General features: G+C 46.2%; 3 protein-coding genes across 6 annotated transcripts; 1 reads left to right on the top strand and 2 right to left on the bottom strand.

Annotated features, from left to right (window-relative positions):
- Window positions 1–133: 133 nt before the first annotated feature.
- Window positions 134–11,746, bottom strand: numa1 (nuclear mitotic apparatus protein 1). Of its 4 annotated transcripts, XM_047036349.1 has the most exons (24): window positions 11,658–11,746; window positions 11,166–11,221; window positions 10,949–11,034; window positions 10,747–10,823; window positions 10,571–10,659; window positions 10,405–10,479; window positions 10,227–10,317; window positions 9,962–10,091; window positions 9,582–9,718; window positions 9,368–9,479; window positions 9,173–9,290; window positions 8,920–9,060; window positions 8,370–8,483; window positions 4,145–8,260; window positions 3,815–4,024; window positions 3,545–3,696; window positions 3,305–3,442; window positions 3,065–3,200; window positions 2,732–2,957; window positions 2,497–2,633; window positions 2,030–2,290; window positions 1,814–1,912; window positions 1,134–1,457; window positions 134–689 (listed from the first exon to the last, which is right to left on the bottom strand). In XM_047036349.1, exons 2-24 carry the CDS (start codon window positions 11,205–11,207, stop codon window positions 663–665), a joined length of 7,038 nt encoding a protein of 2,345 aa, XP_046892305.1. In that variant the 5' UTR covers window positions 11,208–11,221; window positions 11,658–11,746; the 3' UTR covers window positions 134–662. The 4 variants fall into 4 exon arrangements, with proteins under 4 accessions (XP_046892305.1, XP_046892303.1, XP_046892306.1 ...); XM_047036347.1 differs by having other exon boundaries at window positions 134–1,457; XM_047036350.1 differs by having other exon boundaries at window positions 134–1,457; window positions 3,545–3,663.
- Window positions 11,747–12,035: 289 nt separating this feature from the next.
- Window positions 12,036–14,027, top strand: lrrc51 (leucine rich repeat containing 51). Its single transcript, XM_047036386.1, has 4 exons — window positions 12,036–12,489; window positions 12,610–12,815; window positions 12,962–13,110; window positions 13,593–14,027. Exons 1-4 carry the CDS (start codon window positions 12,438–12,440, stop codon window positions 13,723–13,725), a joined length of 540 nt encoding a protein of 179 aa, XP_046892342.1. The 5' UTR covers window positions 12,036–12,437; the 3' UTR covers window positions 13,726–14,027.
- On the bottom strand, window positions 13,973–17,213 carry lamtor1 (late endosomal/lysosomal adaptor, MAPK and MTOR activator 1). Its single transcript, XM_047036389.1, has 5 exons — window positions 16,918–17,213; window positions 15,987–16,129; window positions 15,830–15,907; window positions 15,604–15,727; window positions 13,973–15,485 (listed from the first exon to the last, which is right to left on the bottom strand). The coding sequence occupies exons 1-5, from the start codon at window positions 16,957–16,959 to the stop codon at window positions 15,393–15,395; spliced, it is 480 nt and encodes a 159-aa protein (XP_046892345.1). The 5' UTR covers window positions 16,960–17,213; the 3' UTR covers window positions 13,973–15,392.
- Between the last annotated feature and the right edge of the window lie 50 nt (window positions 17,214–17,263).

Raw genomic sequence — 17,263 nt, 5'->3', positions numbered from 1 at the left:
ATAGTAGGTAACTGCTTGATTTGAAACCGTTTGAGCACTAGGTGGCTCCATAATAGGTTATTTAGAATGTCCTAAATGTTCCCACTCTGTGCAAACTGTTGGATTCAATCAAAGAATTATACGGATACGCATCCATTTCATTTATTTTTTAATTTAAAGCCCAGTAAGAACATGTATATATTACATAATCAAGAAATTAAAATGAGAATAATACGAATACAACTTACTAATAATAATAAGTTTTAAAAAAGGAAAGAAAGAGGAAAAATAAGTCAAATGTGTACAAGAAGAAAATGGACCAATAAAACATCCATGATAAAAATGAAATTGGCAGCATTTATGTCTTACTGAGACCCAACCTATTGCTCCTTAAACCATAACATAAAGTAATTCTACATATGTGATGTAGATGTCTATAAGTGCGATTGAACTATAATTAAACATACCAAGAGACATGAAGCCTTTTAGACAAACCTTTTACAAAAAAAGTATGCAATAAAGTATGCAATATGCAAATCACTGTATCCAAATTGCACATAATGAGAAATGAGATTGGATTCTTAAAATAAAATCATGTGGATTGTATATAAAGTATATACCATGTACACATAGTAGTATAATGTGCACATAGTAGTATAATGTGCAGTATCAGTGATAGTTCTTCACACCTTCATCCTGAAGTTCATCATCTAAAGGAGAAACACAGGAGATCAGTGATTCACCAGACAAACAGTCCACTACATCAGCCCCACTTCTGGGGAAAGACACCACATACATTGTGCTGTATAGTATGATATTAACATACACAAATACATCACATGCATGCACACCACTAGATATAAATGGAAAAGTGCAGTTCAATACATAAATAAAAAGAGACTTCTATCATGGTTGTCTCAATCATAAGGTAAACAACAAATGGTGTGTAAAGCGAGAGACCCTGAAGACCAAAATCTGTTTGAATAAGATGACAAGACCTTTAATGACCAGATGCTCCGGAAACAGCAAGGTCCTGAATACACACACACACACATAATATAACTCAGGAGTTAAGAGTCGAGATAGCTCTGATATGGTGTTCTCTCCATCTAGGATTCCTTGTCAGTTACTTGCATGTGTGTGTGTTGGCTTACCTTGCGAGCGCTAGAGGTTAGACTAGGGTCCGTGTTCCTGCTGGTGCGAGGAGATCTCCTTTTCTCCCCAGCTCCCACCTGAGGAGACTGGACAGCGGGTCTGGTTGTTCTGACCCGGGGCACCCCCACCTGCTTCCTTGGGGACCTACGAGCAACTTGTGCTGGAGACTTCCTGGAGGACTTTCCAGGAGACTTTCTGGAGGAGTTCCCTGGAGACTTTCTGGTCGAGCTCCGCAGCTTGTTCATGCCTCGCTGCAGGAGGTTCTTGGAGGCCTTCTGTGGCGTGTTCTCGATGGTAAACATTGTTGACTGTCTCCTGTTAGCCTGCGTGGGGGGTGGAGGAGAGAGGAAGGACTTAAGGACAGGAAACGAGTGACGTTTACGATGTCGAAGTGTGAACGATCCGGGAGACTAGAGGTTAGTATAGCGTACTATTTATTGTTATCTGTAATTTAGGAAGTTTTAGTGTTAGGGTTAGTATAGTCGTTTATTTATTGCTATCTGTATATTTAGGAAGTTCACTTATCCAAGCTCAGCATAGATGTCAATTTGTTCTGTGTACTTATATGTTATGTTATGCCAGGTGCTTGCGTTGTCTTGTCTTAAGAATTTCAATGCCCAGTCTAACCTTGTGTTGCTCTGTGCACCTGACAAATAAAAGACTTGAACTTGAGACTCACCGGACTGAGCGGCTGGCTTTTGAGGGTGCTGGAGGACACCACCCGGTTTTTATCTTTAGGAGTCAAGGGACGAGGGAAACAGCTGGCCTGGCGTTTAGACTGAGAAAGAAAAACGAGAAAAAGCAGGGAAGACCTTCAACAAAGCTCCGATTTCAACCACACACTGTCTACATGGTGTACTCTAAGCTGCCTTTCCATCCCTCTTCTCTGCCCCACCTGCGGCGAGAGGGTCTGTAGCTGGTCAGCCGATCGTTTGCCATTGGCTCGGCTGATGTGGGATTCACTGGCTTTGGGCGCCAGATAGAGCCGGTGAGAGCTGACGCCCGCCCCGATCTGTCCGGGCATCATGGAGAGGCGGTGCGAGGAGAGGGAGTCCAGGATCTGTCCGGGCATCATGGAAGCCCTGCGGATGGTCTCTGTGGGGTCACCCATGCGCATGTCGTCATCCGTGAGGGTGAACGCTGGAGTGGCGACAGGCTGGGGGAACAGAAGCCAGGCTTTGATTGGAGATGTCCACAGACACTACAGCACCTCTCAGCGAGAGCAAATACAGCTGACAGACGTATGCCAATCTTACAGAACGGCAACTGTCTGTCTGTGACATAACGTGTGTGTGTGTGTGTGAGTACCCATTGCTTGTAAAAAGGACTATACAAATACATTTTGATTTGAGTACTCCGTACCTTGACCTCCAGGGGGTAGCTGCTCTTAAGATGGGGCAGACAGGCCTTGTTTCTGGCCTGCAGCTCCGCAATCCGCATCCAGTCATCACCCGCCTGCTCAGGCTCATTATCTGCCCCGACACAGAACGTGCTGGTGCCTGCAAACACACACACACACAGCACATTATTTAGATAACTGGGCCCCTATCAACCGAAACCGTGCACCCTCTGTTGGTGGGGTGTGCATCCAACTCACTCCGTGGCGGGGGCATGCTGTGGGCAGTGCTTCGCCTGTATCCTGGAAGGCTCAGGAGCTGGTCGCTGGAGCCGAACACCGCTTTCCCTGGCGTGCTGAAGATCTCCACGGAGACAGGGCGAGAGGCCTGCGAGTGCGTCAGGTTGGGATGGGAGCGAGCAGCCGGCAGGGTGAAGTACATCCCGTTGTCTTCGTCGGTCACTTCTTCGCCACGGCCTGGAGTTTTCTACATGTCACAGAAGGAGGGAGAGGAGTCAACAGGGCTTGCCAGTAGCGAAAACATCATCAGAGATCATTCCCTGCTTATGAGTGTGAGACACATGCTCCATCTACCTTGCTCATGGTGATGTTAATAACCTGGGTGGTTCTACGGCGTCTGGCTGAGGAGGTGGGGGGTTTACGGGCTGAATCCAGAGCCAGCTCCGCTAGAGAGGTGATGCTGCCCTCAAGCCTCCTGTCCGTACTGGTCCTAGTATCAGCACACACATTATGTCTCAGTCTTATTTAGAATTCAGAGGAGGTGCTTGTGAAATAACCAGAGTTGCACATGGACCTTCAGAGAGATGAACTGACCTGTTTTGCTGGCGGGTGTTCATGGGGGTGAAGTAGAGGGTCTCCAGGGATTCCCCTTGCAGAGCTCGGCGCTTCGAGGCCAGGCGCTCAGAGCTACGGACCATGGGTGTGCTGGACTCCTCCGGAAACGATGGTTTCCTGTACGGGCAGATCTGAAGTTAAACACTGGCCTGGGTCTTAAGAGGGAGTTCAATCCCACAAAGTCATTCAGGTATAGTGGAGGTGAATGGTAAAGATTACCGTGTGGTGTTAAGCGAGTCATCCAAGCTGTAATCGAGACTGTCGTTGCTTTTGTCTTGTTGCGTGTGGATCTTCTGGGGCTCCGCCTCCTTGCTCTCCAGACCCCCCCGATACCTGCCCTGCTCACGCAAGTTACGGTCTGCAAATGCCAGCTGGTAAAAAAAATCCTATATAATAACTTGATTTGAAAAAAATCACATATACTGTACACACATTTTAGTTTATGACCAACATCTTGTACATATGCACGTGTGTGCATGAATACAGTACCTGTGCCCCCAGACTGGCGACTTGATTACTGAGCAGCTTTTCATTGCTCCGAACCTTATCCAGGTCCATATTCAGCAGTATCATTTCCTGAGAGACGGCCTTGAACTCGAGCTCCTTGATCTCCAGGCAGCGCTGGAGTTCCTGCACTTGGCCCTGGCTCTCCTGCAGCTGAAGCTTCTTCCCATCGTAGTGAGCCTTGGCCTTCTCCACCTGGTAATGCCACAACACCGGCCGTTGGTTGTGTGTGTGTGTCTATATATTACACACACATATGCAAATGTATAGATAAGAGAGACGTCTGTGTGTGATGCAGTTAGGCGGATGGCCTACCTGTGATTTGTAATGTTCAACCGCCTCGGTCTTTGCGGAGAGTTGCTCCTGCATGTCTCTTGTCAGCTTCTCCCTCTCCTCAGACTGCATCTGCATCTCCATGAGTCTATCCCTCTCCGACCGTAGAGAAGCCATCTCCTGCTGCAGTACCTCCTCCAGCGTATGGGAAGCTTGACCCTTCCTCTCCATAGTCCGTTTGGCTGCAGCCAAGATCTCCTTCTCCAGGCGCAGCAACTCAAGCTGCCTCTCCAGCTCCTTCTGAACCCCTTCAGCCTGGAGGACCCTGGTTTCCAGCGCTTCCTTCTCGTGAAGGAATACGTCTTTTTCCCTGAGGTTCACCTCCTTGGTTGCCAACTCCTGCTGCAGCACCTCATGCTGCTGCCTGGCCAGTAGCTCCTCTTTGGTTTGAATGTCCTCTTTCAGCCTCCTCACCTCCTCCTCAGAGGCAGATAACTTCTCCTGCAAGACCTCCCTCTGTTGGGTGTCAAATTGGTTTTGCTTGGAAAGTTCCTCTTGCTTAGCTTGGATCTCCTGATTGGCCTTCCTGATGGAGTTGTCCATACTCTCCATGTCAACCTTCAGGCCCTCGATCTTGACTTGCTGTTGAGCTTTCTCCTTCTGCCAGCTGTCCAGCAGCTCCTCCTTGGCCCGGACATCAATCCTCAGATTCTTGATCTCCTCCTCAGAAGCCGACACATGGTCTTTCAGCATCTCCTTCTGTTGGATGTTCTCCTCCTGCAGCTTGGCAAGCAGCTCCTCCTTGGCCTGGATCTCCTCCTCAGCCCTCCTAAGGGAGTCACCCATGCTCTCCATCTGGACCTTCAGGCACTGGATCTCCTGTTGCAGCAACTCCTTCTGTTGGATGTTCTCCTCCTGCAGCTTGGCAAGCAGCTCCTCCTTGGCCTGCCCTTCCTGCTCAGCACTCCTCAGTGAGTTGCTCTGGTTTGCTACTTCCTCTCTCAGGCTGCTGAGCTGCAGGTCTTTATCTGCAGAGAGGGACGAGACGGTAGAGATCTCTGCCTGGAGGGACTCCATCTTCTCTGTGACCTGGAGGAGGAGAACCTCCTTCTCACTCTGAACCAGCTTCAGTTCTCTCACCTCATCCTCTGTGGCAGCCACATGGCTCTGTAGCACCTCCTTTTGTTGGATATGCTCCTGCTCCTTCTTGGCCAGCTGCTCCTTTTTGGCGTGGATGTCCTCTTCAGCCTTACTGAGAGAAGTTACCATGTCCTCCATCTGTGTCTTCAGACTGTGGATCTCCTCCTGCAGCATGCCTTTCTGGGAACAGATCTCCATTTTCAATGCTTCCAACTGTTCTTCCTTAGCCTGCACCTCCTCCTTTATGCTCTGCACTTCCTTTTCATTGGAAGCCACATGATCCTGAAACTCCTCTTTCTGATGGACAATGTCCTCCTGGCTGCTAGCCATCTGCTGCTCCTTGGTCTGGATCTCCTCTTCAGCCCTCTTAAGGGAGTCACCCATGCTCTCCATCTGGACCTTCAGGCACTGGATCTCCTGTTGCAGCAACTCCTTCTGTTGGATGTTCTCCTCCTGCAACTTGGCAAGCAGCTCCTCCTTGGCCTGCACCTCCTGCTGAGCGCTCCTCAGTGAGTTGCTCTGGTTTGCTACTTCCTCTCTCAGGCTGCTGAGCTGCAGGTCTTTATCTGCAGAGAGGGACGAGACGGTAGAGATCTCTGCCTGGAGGGACTCCATCTTCTCTGTGGCCTGGAGGAGGAGAACCTCCTTCTCACTCTGAGCCAGCTTCCACCTTCCCACATCTCCCTCAGTAGCAGACAAGAGGTTTTGCAGCATCTCCACCTGTTGGGCACCATCCTGTTTGGTCTTGGCCAGCTGTTCCTCTTTGGTGCTAATCTCCACCTCAGCCTTTCTCAAAGTGGCATTCAGGTTCCCAATTTGTTCTTTGACAGCCAGGATCTCCTCTTGCAGCACACTCTGAGCCGAGCTGTCGTTTTTCAGTATTTCTAGAAGCTCCTCCTTGGTCTGGACTTCCTGTTTCAGCCTATGCACTTCCTCATCAGACATGGACAGCTTCTCCTGCAATGCCTCCTTTAGCTGGGTGCTCTCTTGCTGTTGCATAGCGAGCTGCTCCTCTTTAGCCTTGGTGTCCTCCAAGGCTTTCTGAAGAGAGGCACTCGTGCTGCCAACCTGTACAGTCAGGCTCTGAATCTCTGCCTGAAGCAGCTCTTCCTGACGGGCACTGTCGTTCTGCAACCTAGCCAGCAGTTCTTCTCTTTGCTTCAGCTCATCATCGGCCTTTGTCAGCGAAGCCTCCACACTGTCCACCTGGCATTTCAGACCCTGGATCACCCCCTGGAGAGCCTCCACCTCATGGGCACTCTCCTCCTGGCTCCTAGCCAGCTGCTGCTCCTTGGTCTGGATCTCCTCTTCAGCCCTCCTAAGGGAGTCACCCATGCTCTCCATCTGGACCTTCAGGCACTGGATCTCCTGTTGCAGCACCTCCTTCTGTTGGATGTTCTCCTCCTGCAGCTTGGCAAGCAGCTCCTCCTTGGCCTGCACCTCCTGCTCAGCACTCCTCAGTGAGTTGCTCTGGTTTGCTACTTCCTCTCTCAGGCTGCTGAGCTGCAGGTCTTTATCTGCAGAGAGGGACGAGACGGTAGAGATCTCTGCCTGGAGGGACTCCATCTTCTCTGTGACCTGGAGGAGGAGAACCTCCTTCTCACTCTGAGCCAGCTTCAGTTCTCTCACCTCATCCTCTGTGGCAGCCACATGGCTCTGTAGCACCTCCTTTTGTTGGATATGCTCCTGCTCCTTCTTGGCCAGCTGCTCCTTTTTGGCGTGGATGTCCTCTTCAGCCTTACTGAGAGAAGTTACCATGTCCTCCATCTGTGTCTTCAGACTGTGGATCTCCTCCTGCAGCATGCCTTTCTGGGAACAGATCTCCATTTTCAATGCTTCCAGCTGTTCTTCCTTTGCCTGCACCTCCTCCTTTATGCTCTGCACTTCCTTTTCATTGGAAGCCACATGATCCTGGAACTCCTCTTTCTGGTGGACAATCTCCTCCTGGATCCTAGCCAGCTGCTCCTCCTTGGTCTGGATCTCCTCCTCAGCCCTCTTAAGGGAGTCACCCATGCTCTCCATCTGGACCTTCAGGCACTGGATCTCCTGTTGCAGCACCTCCTTCTGTTGGATGTTCTCCTCCTGCAACTTGGCAAGCAGCTCCTTCTTGGCCTGCACCTCCTGCTCAGCGCTCCTCAGTGAGTTGCTCTGGTTTGCTACTTCCTCTCTCAGGCTGCTGAGCTGCAGGTCTTTATCTGCAGAGAGGGACGAGACGGTAGAGATCTCTGCCTGGAGGGTTTCCATCTTCTCTGTGGCCTGAAGGAGGAGAACCTCCTTTTCACTCTGTGCTTCCTTTAGTCTTTCAACCTCCTCCTTGGTAGCGGCCACACATTCCTGCAGCATGTCCGCTTGTTTGGTGTTCTCTTGCTGGTAGCTTGTGAGCTGCTCCTCCTTAGCCCTCATGTCCTGTTCGGCTTTCCTCAGGGACTCCTCCATGCTGTGCATGTGAACCCTCAGACTCTGGATCTCCTCTCGCAGCTGCTCTTTCTGTGCCGAGCTCTCATTTTGAAACCTCACCAGTTGCCCTTCCCTGGCCTGGATCTCATTCTCGGCCCCCTTGAGAGATGTTTCCATGGTCTCCACCTGGACCTTCAAACCCTGAATCTCTTCCCTGGCCTCGCTCCCCTGTTTATCAAAGGCTACACTCAGCTCCCCTCCCTTCCTCCTCTCCTCCTGAACCTCTTCTCTTAGTGCCTGCACCTCCTTTTCCTTCTGCTGAATGGCAGTGGTAAGGCGGTCCAACTCTTTGCTCAGGCTCTGGAGGTGGGTGTTAAGAGAGTCGCTCTGTTCCTTCAAGGCCAGTTGAAGAGCTTCTTTTTCAGCCTTGAGAGCACTCAGGGTCCCCTGGAGGTCAGACACAACCTCCTGGAGAAGCTGGCTCTCTGACTGAAGCTGGGCCTTCTCCTCTGCATGCTGGGCCTTGGTCTGTTGGATCTGCCCCTCCAGACTGGAGATGGTGACCTCCAGCTCAGTGTGTCTGAGCATGGCAGCAACCAGCTCCTGTCTCAGCTGCTCCCACTGTGAAGAAAAGGCGATTTGTTTTAGGTAAAACTGTCAATATTCATAACATCTGCTATCAAACAGGGGACAGACTCAGAAGTGATACATTTGTGATGCCTCTGCTTACCTCCATGATGGGTCCCATGCTCTCCCCTTTCTCCTGGGCCAAGGTTCGACTGAGCTCATCTTCCAGAGACTGGATCTTACTTTGAAGGATCTCAAGTTTTTCATTTAAACACTCCTGAAGGGCAGAGATGACACAGGTCGTCATGATATCACTTGTCAGGAAGCAACACCAACGTTTATTTTGTATAATGTACACTTCTATTTGGGGGAGGGGGGATGTTGAGATGCTCTTCTGTCACGTTTGATTAAATAAACTTCACATCCTGAGAAACAGGTTTGACATAAATCATAAATCTGATATCTGTGAGCGTAGCAGGAGTGTACTATCATCATCATCATTGAGTTTGGACTGAAATTAATGATGGACCAAATTGTTCAGGCTACTTGTCTGTCTGTCTATCTACCTCCCGGCAAAAGTCATGTGTTTTTAGGGGGGGTGTCTTTGAAGGCAGGGGTTGGGATATTTAGGTGTGAATCCCTTCAAACTCAAGCCAAAACTGCTAGTTTCGCCAAACTTCCAAACCCTGCCTTTAAGGTCGAGACCCATTTACCTTTTCTGCAGTCGCATGTCTGAGTTCTGCCGAAAGCTGTTCGTTTTTGCTGCTCCATTTCTCCTGAGCTGATGTCTGTGTCTCAGTCAGCCTCTCCACCTCAGTCTCGGCTCTGACCAGCCGAGAACACACCTCTACCACCTGACAGGTGCACACACACACACACACACACACACACACAAAGGACAAATATGTTCACCAAAAGCCCTTGAACTCTGTACACCAACACACAAAGCTGGTTTTCAGTCATCACCTGGTCAGAGAGAGTCCCGTTCTCCTCTGTGAGCTCGTCCACCTTGCGTTCCATGTGAGAGGAGGTGGTCTTCAGATCTTGGTGCTGTTTCAGAACCTCGTGGAGACGAGACTGCAGCCTGTGAGAGACACTGTTTATCAGATACAGTTACAGAGCCGGAACTTTGAAAAACACACAGGCTCTATTCCGCCGTACCGCTGGTTCTTAGTGTTCAGTTCCTCCAGCTCTGCTCTGGGACCCTCCTCCAGCTCTGCTTGCTCCCTTTGCAGTCTCTCCAAACGGTGCTGCAGCTGGTGGATCTGAGTCTCTGGAAGAACACAAGTGTGTCAGCAGAGCAAGAACATTTGAGAAGTTCTTCTCAAAACAAAAAAGCTGAATGTTTTACAGGAGAGTGATCTTGGACTGATACCTCTCTGTTGGATCGTGGCTTTGCTGTTGGTCAGCTCTCTTTCCAACTCGTCCCTCATCTCTCTCTCTTGGGCCAGCTCCTTCAGCCGCATCCTCCGCTGGAACTGAGGAGTTCTCATGATGTCTTGCAGAGGAGAGCTTTAAAGAAAAGGAGGAGGATGTGTGTCTCGATAAGCCATTTTTATTAAGCCCAGATTCAAATAAAAAGCTATCCTACGCTTAAGCTAGATTCTTAAAAAAGTACATAACATAATTGGCCCAAATTCTCAACAAGCAGTAAGCTATTAGATTTGTCAGATAAGATATTACAAATAATCAGGAACTTTATTGAGCCCTGAGAGAAATGAGGGTGTCCAGGCATGCATGTCAAGTTAATGCTACCTCACAGAAGAGGTGGCGACAGTGTTGAGCTCCAGGAACTGCACCCTCTGAGAGCGCTGGAAGACAGGGGACTCGTCGTCTGTGAAGGAGGCAGTGGAACTGTCACTACTCACAAGCATGGACACCACCGCTGAGGGTTAGAGAGCCATGGGAGACAGGAGTTTATTATGTTTTTTATTGGAAAGCCACGTAAGCCATTAATATTCATGAAGAAAAAAAAAAAAAAATATATATATATATATATACACTTAAAATCACTACTTACATTCCTTTTTCAGGTATTTTTCCAGGCAATTGCTTATGCTGATTTCATTCTCACTATCCATTACAAAGCGAAGCATGGATGCGAGTTCAAGCTAAAGCCAAGGGAAGAAAAACAAATCACTCTACTGTTCTCTACTGGTTTATGGATTGTGCATCACATGGATCAGGAATCCTCCTACCTCAATTCTATACTCCAGAGCATTGAGACTTTGAGAGCCTTTCATAGAAGCCTGGAACAGCAGCAACAAAACAACCTAAAAACACAACAGGAAAAGTGAGACATTTTAACACACAATTACACAGCAAACTGACATCACATATGATTTTTTTATGTGCATAACACACCTTTGACAGCTCCACCTCAAGGTTTATTCCATGTACAAGGTTGTCCCAGTTGACCAGAGTTCCCTGGCTTGCAAGGTATCTGCATTCTCCTAATAGATAGAAGTGATTACAATAATGTAGTCTGAGTGTACTTTGTGATGTTCCTGAACATTCCTTATCAGTAAAACTTGATTTACTTTGCAAGAAGTCAGCGATGAACTGGAACCTGTCTTCAGGCAGCTCCAGAATCTTCTCCGGGGGTTCTTCTTTCTTTCTGAGATTGAGACAGGAGAGATAATGACATACAGGTCACCAGGTCTGATGGTCAAAGTAAAAATTTAAAATAAACGATACTCGATTCACAACACATGCTGGTTAAGGAAATCTGTTTAAACTTACAATTTATGCACAATTCTCATCAGTAAAAGTCCGTCTTGTAAATCGATAATCCTGAAAACCGGCAGATCCAACTTCATGCTGTTGACCTGTTTGGATCAGTGAGAGTTGTTGTACTCACTACTCAGTAACAAACCAATTGTCAAGTATGCACTGTTTTCTCCAACAGGTAGTGATTATGTTTGCTAGCGCTAACTAGTTTTTAGAATTGCCATCTTACCCATTCCAATATCGCCTCTTCTTTCAGTTTGTCGATGGCCATTTCACGAACTTCAACTAGATGTGCAAGCGAGATGGTAAGCAAAATTGTACAGCTTAAAGACTAAAATTGAAAAAATATTTCGCTAGCAAACTAGATGCAGTGGCGTGGTTGGCTGATTGGTGTAGATCCGTGACTGGCACAAAGTAACTAAGCTACTAGCTACAACTACATTAACAGTCGGTCTAAAATCTACAAACTGTATAAATCAAAAACAAACAAGGAGGATACAGTTCAGTACCAGGCTACGGTTAGTCATTATCAGTGTCAGCTACTGTAGGCTAGTTATCCTGAACCGAGGCGTGTAGTCAGAAAACTTGTTTCAAATGTTTGCAGCCACTCTCTAACCTGCAGAAACTATTTTATTTAAACCTTCTATGAAAATGTGCCCCATTAGGAATAATTTATAGATAGGTAAATTCAGAACATATTTAGAAAATAAACTGAACCTACCTAGCAGCCCGAAAAAGTAATCTTCCGAAATATTAGAGCTAACTTGACCCTTTCGTATTCTTCGACCCGTCCTTCTTTTAAATTTCGGCGCAACTGAAGCTGCATTGCGTTGATTGGTGATTGTACCGGAAGTTGACTAAGGGACGGCCGGACGTAGACGGGCTCTTGCCAATACACAATCACTGTAGTTCTTGGAAACAGTTTTCCTGATTATGTACGTATTATATGTGCCTTTGCACTTCATATAAATCAACCTATTGTATGTATAAACATGTATTACAAAGGTTAGAGGTATTTAACAGGTTTACTCGGTGTGAAACCACACATAAAGGACAATTAAAAGTAAACAACAAACTACATTTCCCACCCCATCACCTTGGAAACAGGTTTTGCAACAGTGAGCTCTCTATGTAAACAAAGCTTTCTGCGCAACGTTTACCTGTCTAAATTCCTATAAATATTATTTTGCAACGTGTATACCACAGTCAATAGATTGTTCATAGTTATAGATGATAGTGATAGTTATATTTTGCAGCTTTATCTCGATAGGATGCTGGTTAGCAAATGGAATGACTAATGTGGAAACGTTTGTTGAATCTTAGCTCAAGTTTCTTTTTAACCAGTGATGGGAGAAGCTTATTTCAAGTTGTTGTGTATTATATATAGCTATATATAATGATCTGCTAACGTTAATATATTCATGTAGGTTCTTAGAATAACTCTATAAGACTTAAGTCTATAAGTCTACTATAAGACTTGTTTTACTTTCAAAAGGCTGAAATGTATGGAGCTCCGGTGGATTTTTCATTCAAAAGCCTTAGTTCAGTGGCAGGTAAATGTTAAATTATAATGTGACTGTTCCGGGTAACAGTTTACTGTTAATCACGTTCACCTTTATCACTCTCAATCTTCCTGTCTCTCAACGTTTACTTTCTCTCACTTTCTCTCTAAGATGCACTGAACGAGGAGCCCAATCACGGACTGCGGCCAGTGAGAAAGAACTCGGAGGATAAGTTCTGCAGCCGTTCGCTACGTCTCAACAACAATTTCCTCACCGAACTGAGTGGCCTTTGTGAAACTGTCAAACACTACTTCTCTGAACCAGCTTTGCTGTCCTGGCTGGACCTCTCCTTCAACGACATATCACACATAAACGCAGTGAGTCTTCGTCGTCATGGTGTAGGCCTATATAGTCCATATCATAATCGGGTTACTACCAACAGTCACCAACCGTCAACTTTATGCTCAGTGTATGTTTTTTCAATGATTAAATCAGTAAACTATCGAATGAAACTGTCTCTCAGGTCATCTGTGAGCTTCCAGAGCTGCGGGTGTTGTATCTCCATGGTAACAGCATCTGTAACCTTTCAGAGGTGGACAAACTAGGAGCCTTGCCCTTCCTGCACACACTCACCATGCATGGGAACTCTGTAGAAAACGAGAAAGGCTACAGGTACAGACACAAATACCCCCCCGCACCTGGTGTGAATGGCACCGTATCATAGGCCTAGCGATGCTTAATCTTTTCCTTCTGTAACATCTATTTATATATGATCATCCAATATGTCGGTTAGAAGTGAACTGGAACCTGTAGACACCCATACCTCATCCTGTCCTCAGCCTCAAAGGGTTTTGAGAGTGCACCATCTGAGAGCTGTATGTGTGTGCTATGTGTAACCGGTGCTGAGCTAGCTTGCAGCTGTTTAGATTTCTGACAGGTGCTTAAAAGGAGCAGAGATCAGGGTCCAGTTACACAGTGTTGCTGTCTGCCTAGCAACACCATTTACACATGTACAGTACCCAGGCTCTGTCTTAAATGAAAGTAGGGTTATAGACCTCTGAAGACTACTTAGGGTTAAGAGGTATCTGTCTAACATGTATTATTGTACATTAGAGGCATGCCATAATATTGTATCACATGTCTTTGTCTGTTAGGAGGTATGTGATTGCAGTTCTGCCTCAATTGAAAAAAATTGACTTCAGTGCTATAACACGCCAGGAGAGAACCCTTGCTCAAGTCTGGCAGCGACCTGTCAACCGTGGCCAAAGCGGTAGGAAGGGAACCTGACCTCTATCCATGGAAAGGCAGCGAGAGAACTTGTGCAAGAAGTTCCTTGATCCCAAACTCAAGCTGGGAAGCTTTTAAATAAATTATCATGTCAATTTTGTTTGATGAATTGTATTTTCCCTTTGTTGTGGTGAAGCTAGTAGATGTGTGCAGTTTTTGTTTCATTACAGAACTGCAGATAACCAGAACTACTACTTTCACTTCAGTTTCTCTTTCATCTCAAATTTAAGATCACACAAACCAAAACTTATTGTTTAAAGTCTTTAATGCATTAATCAATAAATTGGGAAAATGGATTAACACATGTTGAAACTTTTTGGTGCTAGCCTAAAAATGTACAAAGTAATCCAGGTAGTAGTATACAGTTGAAGTAACAGAACAAAAAAAATAATACTACGAGCACACAGCAAAAAGCCCAAATTAATAGTAAAAAAAGAAAAAAGAAATCTAAGCCTAGCAGATCATCCCTTTAAAGACCTCAAAGAGGCACGTCTCTCACCACTCTCACTCTCCCCACAAAGAGGATAAATACACTTAAAACAGAAATAAATAATCACAAGAGCTCCTTTACCCTGCAGAGGGATAATCATGTTAATGTTGATCTCTCAAACTGCTGTTGTGGCCGTTAGTTACTGCTTTCACACCAACAAATAAAAGATTACTTATTACAATCTGTTGATTTTTTATTATTAAAAGTTTTCCACCTTTGTGTTCGAGGTGTTTTAGTGACTGGAAACACTCTGCTTGGCTACTTGCACAACCCCAGTGATGCCTCAGCCCATTCTGACCAACCAACTCTCAACTAAGGGGAGCTTCATACAATCTATTTCCTGCTTCTGAGGGAATCACACAATTATGTACAAAGGCATTGACATACATTTACATTTACAAGCCCCTCATCTGTATCTTGCCCCCTTCCTTTAATGAATCTGTTAAAGATACAAGTTGAAGAACCACCAGCCTGTAAATTTATTTGAGCTATGGAACTGCAAAAAGAAAGAATTTCTCCTAGTAAACTCAGGCATTTAACCTAACGCCCCCCCTCCCCCCACACACACACACACACACACGCACGCACTGAACGTAACTGCGCTCTTTATATGTGTGTCTGTTCTGGATGAATTAGAATAATGTATGCTAGGTCTGGATGCAAATCTTCCATTACAGTGGCTAGTGCCCTCTGGAGAAGAGCAAAGAATCCTTGTCTACCTACACATCAGTAAGTACACAACAGACCATGTAAGCTATCTTGCAAATCAATTATGTAACGCCTGGCAGCTCATTTCTCAAAACAAAAACATAAAAATACAGTGTTTCGGTAGGTTTTTGTACTATAATTGGAAAAAGAATATCTGGACAAGTCTTAAACATGAAAACAAATATGGTTATCCAGAGCTGATTCTAAATGTGTTTGTGTGAGGGGGTTCTTTCTCAGTGGGGTTCTCATCACACCATGGTGACCGCAGTCTTGGTTCAGCTATATGTGTATGTATAGGGTATCATTTGAGACTTGACCATTATCAGTTTTGTCCTGAGCTGTAGCTGTTAGTAACATTACCAAGTAGCACAGGGGTTGAGCTGTATGTATGCATGATGGACCTGGAGATGCGAAGAGGCGACAAAGCGAGAGTGGAAGCGGGGCGCTATGTCGAGGCCGTGTCACAGATTCAGGGGATAGCAAACTGAACCACAAGATCTTCTTTTGCGTCAACCTTGATTTGAGAGATTGCACTGAAAGCATAAGCTGCAATCTTGGACACCTGCAAAACAAAATCGATAGAATATTGAGATAAACCACAGCGTGTGAAGCCAACGACCGTATATACACCATTGTTAATGGGCAGTGTGAATAGTAAATTGATGGCGCGTGTCTTTCACCTGTTCCACATCGGAGTATGGCACCAGATCACTAGCGAGCACTTGGTGAGGCTGGCTGGTGAGGGACGGGAATAGCTGGGGTTTCTTCTGAGAGAGACTACTGTTGAACACAGCCAGCTTTGTACTGAAAACAGACAAGCACAAAGAACACGTTAAGCCCAGACTAGACAGTCACAAATCAAACATCTAATATGATATACCTGTGACTGAGCACAACCTAACACACCTGTACTGCCGTGCTTTATCCATATACTCATGTTGCTCCATGCCTTGGGAGTCCGCAGCCGACACATCAATGATGTTTCTGAAAGGAACAGGGCCAAACAGTTAGCACAGTCATTCAGTGGAACGTTGCTTGCAGTTAGCATCTGTGTGAGTCTTACAGAGCTGTCTTGTGGAGGATGGATGTCAGGAGTGCCTGTTCGTCAGTGCGTGCTGACGGGACACTGGCAGGACTCCATTCTGTGCCATTGAGAGGCTTGCTGTCGGGGTTCGGGTGGGGAATCAACGGCTTACGTTCCGGATCCTGAGGAACAGGAAATACAAATATCATCATAGGCACAACTCCCCGGCTCCTTTGTCTTTCCCCATATATTTGTTCATGATTAGAAGGTGGTAACCATCAATAATTCTCCGTAGGCTACACCGTGTAGCACAGGTGCTAGTAATAAACCTGATCATGTTCGTATTGTCATTTCATCAGCACCAAACAAACCAAGTCTGATTTCAAACATCATCATTCATTATCCGAGACCAACATAAGTGTTCCTTTAAAAAGACCATTTTCCAGAAGTAAAGCTGACTCCTTGTGTTGGCCACCCTCTTCGCAACAGTATGAAAAGTTGTTGATCATATGACAACAACTGCATAGCTGATTGGTCAGGACTGTAGTCCAAAGTGAACATGTGACTACGCCAATTTAAAACGCAGTGTCTGGCTGTTGTTAGCTAGTCAACTGGCTTATCAGCAATTGATTATGTTGGATAAGCGACGCTACGTGAACATTGGTCAATCTAATCTCATGCAGTGCAATAGGGGCATGGATTACTCATTCTGGACACACAGATACCTAGCTATTAAATAAATGTTTGGGTACCGAGCAGGGAGGTAGGCTACAGTAGGTTTGGTATCCTAGCACTTGTTGTGTGACAAATTTCGTTAGCTTCACATACTCAAACGCCACAACCACCGGAACTGATTTTGTCACTGCCTCCGACGATACTAGATAAATAGCTGAACATGGAGCAGTTGGGTATCTTCAATATCGACACGAATACATAATTGCTAATAGCTAATCGGCTAGCGGCTACTTACCTGCTCTGTGGTCTCGTTCTCGCTGCTGTAACAGCAACCCATGTCGTCCTCTCAGGGCGTTCGGCGTTGTGCCAAACTATGCGACCCGTATCTCCAGCTTCTCTTTGCAAAAAACGGTTTAAAAGAGAAACCGACCACTTATCGGCCCTTGTGGATAAAAATCCAACTTCTTTCCTTGGTTTGGTTTCTTCTGGTAGCTTGATTGCTACTGTCAGCTACCTCCTGGTACAACTATCACATGACGGGCACACTGGAGCTGAGCAATAACACAACTTGACTTCCGGCGTAAGTGAATACAGAACGGAACTGCACGTACACTAAACATGTGACCTGGAAACACTCACCA

The sequence above is a fragment of the Hypomesus transpacificus genome, chromosome 15 (genome assembly GCF_021917145.1).
Source record: "Hypomesus transpacificus isolate Combined female chromosome 15, fHypTra1, whole genome shotgun sequence".
Taxonomy (NCBI): Eukaryota; Metazoa; Chordata; class Actinopteri; order Osmeriformes; family Osmeridae; genus Hypomesus; species Hypomesus transpacificus.
The sequence above is the reverse complement of the archived record's forward strand: the minus strand, read 5'-3'. Positions and strand labels throughout refer to the sequence as shown.